Source organism: Camelina sativa, chromosome 17, assembly GCF_000633955.1.
Source record: "Camelina sativa cultivar DH55 chromosome 17, Cs, whole genome shotgun sequence".
Lineage (NCBI taxonomy): Eukaryota > Viridiplantae > Streptophyta > Magnoliopsida > Brassicales > Brassicaceae > Camelina > Camelina sativa.
Genome location: NC_025701.1, coordinates 28,281,234 through 28,289,823, shown reverse-complemented (window position 1 = coordinate 28,289,823; position 8,590 = coordinate 28,281,234). Strand labels below are relative to the sequence as shown.

Below are 8,590 nucleotides of genomic sequence, written 5' to 3'. Positions count from 1 at the left end.
AGAGAGAGAGAGAGAGAGAGAGAGAGAGAGAGAGAGAGAGAGAGAGAGTTACCTTGATAGTCGTATTGTTGTCTCATGATTCCTTTTATATTGAGTAAATTGGTGAAATTGGTGTCAACGACAAGAACATTAGTATTGGCCGGAAACTGGTTGAGAAGAGAAGTGATTTCAGAAGTATAATCAACTTCATCTTTACTTCTATTTGCCACCAACATTAAAATTAATTTTGTAGATATTGATTTAAAAGTGAGAGATTTTATGTGTAATTTGTGTATGTTGAAGTTGTTTATATCTTATTACAATAAGTGATGCCTTTTATATTACAAAAAATGTAAATCTTATCTACAAGTTTTGACAAGTGTCAAAATACATTGATAGAAATTAGTTTATTTTTCAACAGGTGGTACATATTGTGTAAATGAAATTGGAATAAACTTTTTTATTAAAGAAATACCAAAAAAAAAAAGAGGAAATAACTAAAAATTGCTTATTCACTTATTGGGCTGAAACTAACATTCATATATGACCATTTACAAAAATATTTATTTCCACAAATTAGCTAGAGAGATTTGCTGGGGCTGTTTTTTTACATGTGTATGAGGCAAATACAACGATGACAGAGCAAACAACTAATTGTGGTGATCAGACCACATCACCAGAGTTAAAATTACACAAGCTCAATAGATTTATGGTTTCAGCCAAGGTGGCGATTGGCGAAGACTATACTCTACACACGTTACACGTACGAAATCGTGTACTTTTATATTCAGACTTATCTTATCTCATCGATCATGTTTTTCAACTATAACTGAAATGTAATTTAGATTTTACATATTAAGCTGGAAAATGATGCCTAGTGTCTTTTTTTATAACTAGACTGATATAGTGGATTATTTGTCATTCGTGTAATAGTTTTAGTTCAAACAAGATTCATGGGTTCAGAATGCATATCATGTAATTCATGTATTGCATATCAATGCATGTATTGAACTAAAAGTACCATGCACTTCGTGTAGTTACTATCAAATAAAATATCCACCAATAATCAAGAATAAGTTATAACAAAAAAAATAGTTGTATTGTTCACAAAAATACATTTCTAGTGTACTTGATGAGAAACAAAAACTGCAAACATCATACATGTGATATTTTCTTTGATAATTAATTTTATTTTTTAAAATAACTATATATATCGTATTATTATAATAAATCGTAGAAATTGGCTTAAGTTATTGTAAGCCAATTTAGAATGAATGACAAGAGGCTATATAAAATCTTATATATAATAAACAATAACCGATTTTTTAAAAAAGTAAAAAATCTAGTTACAATAATGAAATAAAACTCATAACATGAAAACATGTCAACAGAGCCGGCGCTACATTTTAGAAGGCTACTAGCCACCATAGAAAAACCATTTTATAAGAATAATTTTGAAAAACCATTTTATAAGAATAATTTTTAGAGTAAAACACAGCACAAAAAAAAAAAGTATAAATTGACTGCTTGAAGATTCAAACCTGGTGGTAGACGATAATCACTCTCAAATCAAGCACTACCACACTGGACAACAGAACAATAACAATGTTTTGAGACCAAAACTTATTTATATAAATTTTTGGCCGCAAGCAGCAGCTTGGCTCGCTTGTACTCGTGACCGGCTCTGCATGTCAAACATGTAAAAATTGGTTGCATGGAATCAGAATTTGGTACGTGGAAGCGATATTATAAAAAATACCAGTTATAAAACACATATGTATATACTTAACTGTATAAATTATTTTTGACTCTTAAGTTATTATCAAAACAGAGGTAAATAATGAACGAAAGGAGATTCTGTAAAACCCTATTATAAATTTATAACTAACAATATTTCTTAATTATGAACTATCAATTTATTTTATTTTATCAAACTCATAGATTAAATAGAAAATAATTTTACACTCCAGCAGGGGAGGAAACAAGCAAAAGAGCAGACTTCGCAAGTGAATCTGTTTCAAAATTGTTTAAATAAGGGGTATAAAGAAGAAAGAGATAGAGGAGAAGGTTGGCTTTAGACAAAAAATTTCATACATTATTCTTTTGAGCTCTCGGACGCTACCTACCATTGTTCTTGTGTAGCTGGATAAGGACTTGAGAGCCCGAACAAATCACTAGGGATCAGATTTGAAAGAGATGAGCGATTAAGGTTACTTGAGAAAGTGCACTACGAATCACCAAAGCTTCTTTACCAAGGCAGAAGAAACATACTTGCATGTTGCAGAAGCTTGAGTGACCCGAAAACCATCATGGTTCTTGAGGATATATCCACCCTTTTTCCACACACACACACCTGAGATTGGATTCAAAGCATCATCCACATAACAAACATGAGCATCTGGGACGTTGGGAACAGTTAGGGTGGATGAGAGTTGTGCATTCATAGGAGGGATAGAGAGTTGAGCGTCCTGCCATTCTCTTGCTTCCGTGATTAAGCTATCAATTTTTGTTTTTTGTTTTTGTTTTTGTGAACGATTACTTAGGGTAGCTCAAACTCCATTGAAAGAGGAGACGTTACAAGAAGATAGTGTAGCCTTTGCTACAAAATCTGCCTCCTAATTTTCTACACGTGATACATAATGAAACGAAACATAGAGAAAGTTGGTATTACACTCTCTGATATCTGCCAAGATACCGTCGAGCTCGTTCTCATAGCCGTTAGCATTGCAAAAAACAAAAGTTCTTGACAATCAGCAAAACAAGCCATGATGCGTTGGAGAAACAAGTAAAGTTCTCTCGATGCACTTCTACCTTATGTGGTGGTTGCTGGATTGGTTGAGAGTTTTTCACCAACGCATCTACAACTTCTTAACAAACACCAAAACTGATAATCATGACTGGCCCCATAGGCAGGGCCGGTCCTAAAACTTATATGGCCTAAAGCATTGTTTATAATAAGATGATTTTATAATTTTAAATATATATTAGATTCTTAAAATTATTTTTTTGCACTATTTTTAATTTATATATTATTTTAGTAAAAAGTTTAACTAGTTCGAGTACATATAAATTGTTTTACATTTTTGCTATCGGTTTCCATTTCTTTGTCAACAATATTAGTTAGTGTTTTTGTTATCATCATTTCTAAATAAAAATTAAAGATAAAAAAAAGTGATTAACAAAAAAATGGAGAAGAAAAAAATATAAGAACGGTCGCTAAAGTCTAAGAGACAATATTGTATAAAATAAAGGAAAAAAATAAAACAAAATGATTAATGACCCATACACTCATGGGATTCGAACTGTGTGAGTGTTGTTGAAGTTCCCTACGTCTGTATTATTGCCAGTAGACCATAGAAAACTTTTGAAATGTAGCCTTATTATTTTGGTTTTAATATGTGGCCTAAAGCGAATGCTTCACTTGCCTTATGGACGGGCCGGGCCTGCCCATAGGGCCATAGGCCATAGCCACATAAAAATTGAGCTATCGAGTGAATTTTGCTGAAGAAAATAAACGAATAAAATTCAATACCAAAAAAAAAAAAGAAAAAATGAAGTTAAATCCTATGTTGCATGGAAACGAAAACGGAAACGCGGAAACGAAACGTTTCGGAAACGGGAAACGGGTTTTTTGGAAAAATAGGTAACGTATAGGAAACGTATATATATATATATATATATATTAATAAATCCCCAAACATGAAAATCATAATAAAAAAATTCTGAAACAACACAAATTCAAAACATAAATATTAAATAGTTTAATTAAAAATAAAACTGTTATAGCTTTTGCTTTTTAGCGTTCGACTAATTATAACTTATGAATTCTTATAAATTAAATTATTTATTTATTAAATTTCAAAATTATAAAAAACAGTTTCCGCCGCGTTTCCAAAACGGAAACTTCGTTTCCATCGTGTTTCCAAAACAGAAACGGAGTTTCTATCATGTTTCCAAACTGGAATTTTTAGGAAACGTGTTTTTGTGGCTTGTTTCCGAGTTTCCATGAGTTTCCGTTTCCGAAACGTTTCGGAAACGGGAAACGCACCTCAAAAAGAGTTTCCATGCAACATAGGTTAAATCCATAACATGAAAATTTGTTGATCACGTAAAACTCATTTAATGTTCGCTTAAATTTTATAAAAATACGAGATGATATATATACTTCAAAAGTTTGTGATAGTTGGAAAACTATCCAATCACCAAATGTAAAAGTATATGTATCTTAAATATACTACTCCCTGTTTTACAAAAAGTGTCATTTTAACATTTTTCATATAAATTAAGAAAACATTAAAATATACATATATACCTTTATTTAATAAGTTTTAATAGGTTAATTTAGTTATAAATTAAAGATAAAACTAGGAAATTTAATTTAAAATATATATTGGAAATATAAAATAGTGTATTGAAATTGTAAAGTGACACTCTTTATGAAACAAAAAAAATTTCCAGAATGATACTCTTTGTGAAACAGAAGGAGTATAGTATATACTACATTTGTTAGAATTGAATATCTTAAATATACCTTTTTTATTAATTTTATCTGTATTATTTTACTAGATAAGAACTCCATCAACATAAGCTTGATGGAGATGCTCTAGTATGCAATTATGCATCAAAAGAAAGATAGAAGAGTAATTTTCCTGCAAAATATAGTCTCAAGTCATTTATTTCAACGACTAAAAAGATATGATGATTGTATTGAATTCATCAAGCCTTTTCCGTGGTTGACCTTGCAGTCTTGCCCCAAGTTCGACAGTATTAGAGTATCTCCATCAAAGCATCTTAGTGAATATCTTACAAGTTGCTTAGCAAAAAGCAGATTAATTATAATGGAAATAATATGATTTTGCTAAAGAATCGATTGTTAGCTTAGATGTTTTAGGATCATTAAGAACCATGGGTGTGTTGGTTTGTGATTGGTTGGAGTTAAAAAAAAAAAAAAAAATTCTTTTTCTTCTTTCCCGATTTTATTTTGCTCTCCTCTCTCTCCTTAATCGTTTCTCTGTCTCTCCTCTCTCGTCTCTTCGATATCGATATATCATAATGGAAAAGCTTGAGAGAAGATGTATAACACTGGGCAAAGCGTCTTTCACCGGCGATATCATCATCTCGATCGACTGCGGCACTATCGACGGTGGCGGTTCATCAATTGGAGAGGGTTTTTGCTTCACCAAATCAGAGATTGAAGTGGTCCATTCTCGAATTGTTTGGTTTAATCGTTTCTCTAGGTAATAATCTCTTTGATTTCATTAGTAGATCGATATGAATCATTAGTTTTATGGATTTTAATATAACTGGCCTCTTGAATTTATATCGACATGATACTGGATTCAGGGCTTTTCGTGGATAGTATATTGTAGGATTCACTAATTGTGACTTTTTTGGCAAACCACCTTTGAAATCGAATTAGAATTACCTATTGGAAATATCTGATTCTTACTTGTGTTTCTTGAATTCATCATAACTGAGAACTGATTGATCTGGTTTATCTCGAGTGCTGTTTTTGAACTCATGTTGCAAAGCTTGTTNTGTTTTTGAACTCATGTTGCAAAGCTTGTCCTGGCTGTGAAGAAAAAAAACACAAGTTGAGTCTAATGACGTTTGTTTCATGTAAATCGATTATGAAGAGCTTGTTGTTGTTTGTTTGACTCATGGATTTTGCATATGTCATAGTCTTGTTTTGAGCATTTGAANCATAGTTTTGTTTTGAGCATTTGAGAGTTCATTATATCTCTCTCCCTGTCTATCTTTCTCATAGTCTTTGAGACTGATTCCAGTTGTGTTCTCTTCTTTAGTTTGGATTTCAGAGTCATTACGATGGCGCCATCAACAACCAACCAACCGTCGAACTTATCCAAAGAAATGATCAGATTAATCCAAGACAATTAACCATAAGTTTTCATTGTAATAATCTATATGTTTTGGCACTTGAATTTCAATATAACTGGCCTCTCTTCTATTTCTCAAATTTTTAAGAAAAATATTTTTAAGAACTTCAAATTTAACAACTTTCAATGAACCTATGAAATATTAAAGTTTCTTATGAAATTCTTGATTTCACTTTTTTCAAAATTAAGAATAAAATCTGTATTAAGATACTTTACTCAAAGATGATTGGATGGAGATACTCTTAGAGCATCTTTATGGGTACCTCTTTGCTAGAATTCTTAGGTTTTGACTGATTAAAATTAAATAAAAAATGGGAATATTGGTAAGAGGTACTTCTTAATTAGGAGGTTTAAGAGTCGCTAAGAGGCATCGACGTGGTCGATATTGGTTGGGTGAATTTTGTTTTTTTCTCTCTTCCTCCTTCCTCTTTTTTTTTTGTTTATTCTTCGCTTATGTCTCATCTCTCTCTCCCTCTGTTTCTCGAATGCTCCGACGGCGAAAGCTCTCCGAAAAGGATTGTCTGAAGTATGAATTCTCCTTTTTGCTTTGTATCTTGTTAGCGTTCGTTTCTTTGTTGGAACTGTTTTTTTGTTTATGTTTTGATTAGAACGAAATCAGGGAATGTAAAATTGATATTGGATATTAATCGATCTACAATAGAGAGATGGAGATTATAGTTTTTGCGCAATCATATTGTATTGCTGCAGGTTGTGGATTACATTGTTCATAAACTGTGGGAACGCAACAGCATTGGGGTATCTATGTTATATATATATATATATATGTTTGTTTTTGAATGCAAATGTTAAGGAAGAATTGTGGCCATAGTCATCTTCCCCAATCTCTGCTAGCTATCTAGTTTCAAATAAGAAATCAATGACGACATCGAAGACGACGATGATATAGTTGCAGACAATGGTAAGTAATTCCGAAATTTTGGGGACTTTACGAAAATTGATTTCTTGATTGAATTCGAAGATCCAGTTTTTGGCTTTTTCCTGTGTGGAATTAAAATTCACAAATTTGTCTTCCTTTCACTATGAAATTTGAATATGCTGGTTTCATTGTAAGTGGTGAAACTGAACTTCCCACTGAGGAGGATGATGATCATAGGCAATTTTACCAACAGAGGTTTCATCCTGATCAAGAAGAAGATTTCGGAAGCGGATAAGGAAGCTCACGTGATGTTGATGTTGATAATCTGCGTAAGAGGGTCACGATCAAGTTGAATGAGTTTCATGTTCTCTTTTCAGGTTTGGACCCTCTGTTTTCTACTTAGCAATATGTCTCTCTGTTTTCTACTTAGCAATATGTCTCTCTGTTTTTTTTTGTCAAACCAAGCATGGAGTATTGAAACCAAAGCTCTTGTGAAAGTGGCGTTCTTGTTTGTCTTATCGGAACCAAAGCATTGAAACCTTGTGTTGTTTCTTTTTAACACTATGATAAAATCAATCTCTCTGTTTCATGAAATTTAAATTTACTCCTAAGAATTCCATTAGCAATTTAAACCATTGGAGGAGACAAACCTTAAGAACTCCCACTCATGTTTTTAAGTTTGTTAAAAACAAAATTTATACTTAAAAAATGGTTTGAACCCCATTTGGAGTTCTAACCAATAAAGATGGTCTTCTACTACTAACGTACTAATTTAAGCATACCAAACAACACTATGATAATCTGGTTCTGATATCTTGATTTAAATTTAGTAAACTATACAAATACACTTTTAAACTAGATTTCAGAACAACAAAAGTTTGCTAAGAATGTATGGACTCACTGTCTTAAGAAAGACTAACTGTTTGTTCAAAAAAAGAAAAAAAGAAAAAAGACTTACTTAATCCTATAAATGAATGATGAGGCAAGCGGAACAACCAATGTTACAAAAAAAAAAAAGTGCAAATTTCTTAAAAGATGTAAAAGAAATTGTAGACTATGGTGAGATTCCACATTGACTCATGAGTCACGACATCATGTTAGGATCTCACATCAGAAATGATGATATGACCGAGAAAATATTAACAATCCATAATTGTCAAATTGATTTTGTAATGGAAAGTCAGGAAACTGAACATAGCACATTGAATAAACTCTTATCATTCAATTGACTTGACATTTTGATTCGTCTTAGTTTCTTTTAGATTTAGTTTGAGACTAACAAACCAAAATATGTTGGAAACTCTCACATAGTACAGTTTTCGGAAATGCCTAACCAGTCGAAGAACCTGTTAGCCAACACAGATCTCCAAATAGAATAGACCTAGCAAAGATGTATTAACGATTTAGAGATCATTGATAATAGGCTATAGGGACCATCATACTGACAAAATGTGTTAGAAATTTCACTAAAAAAGTTCGATGTAGCATAAACTAATATATAAGGAACATCAACCAATACACTCATTGCTTATTATCGGTGTTGCATTAGAATTTCATTAATTACCACATTCATGTGACAAACTGACAATATTATGTTAACATTGTTTAACATATAAAGGTTTACAATAACATATATAGTTCGTTTAAATAAAAAGAAATATATAAAAAAAAAAAAACCCCTTGAACTTTATAATTTGCAATGGGCCATCGGGGAATTAAACAACACAGGTCCTTCCAATCTATAGATTTGGTACCAATGAATGCTTATCAAATTATACGTATATAGTAATTAGTATAAAGTTAATGTGCTCTTAAATTTTAGCCTATAACGTTTGGA

At 31.8% G+C, this 8,590-nt stretch overlaps 1 protein-coding gene and 2 long non-coding RNA genes across 3 annotated transcripts in view; 2 read left to right on the top strand and 1 right to left on the bottom strand.

The window, feature by feature from the left end:
* The window catches only part of LOC104759859 (putative two-component response regulator ARR19), a 2,410-nt gene extending 2,195 nt beyond the window's left edge, over positions 1–215 (bottom strand). Inside the window, exon 1 of the mRNA XM_010482740.1 lies at positions 53–215. Within this exon, the coding sequence (XP_010481042.1) occupies positions 53–215 (163 nt within the window). The remainder of the gene's footprint in view (positions 1–52) is intronic.
* LOC109130128 lies at positions 4,648–5,956 on the top strand. The gene is made up of 2 exons (XR_002036246.1): positions 4,648–5,216; positions 5,784–5,956. It is a non-coding gene; the product is annotated as an uncharacterized LOC109130128 (long non-coding RNA).
* On the top strand, positions 6,282–7,312 carry LOC104758219. Its single transcript, XR_762649.1, has 2 exons — positions 6,282–6,402; positions 6,585–7,312. It is a non-coding gene; the product is annotated as an uncharacterized LOC104758219 (long non-coding RNA).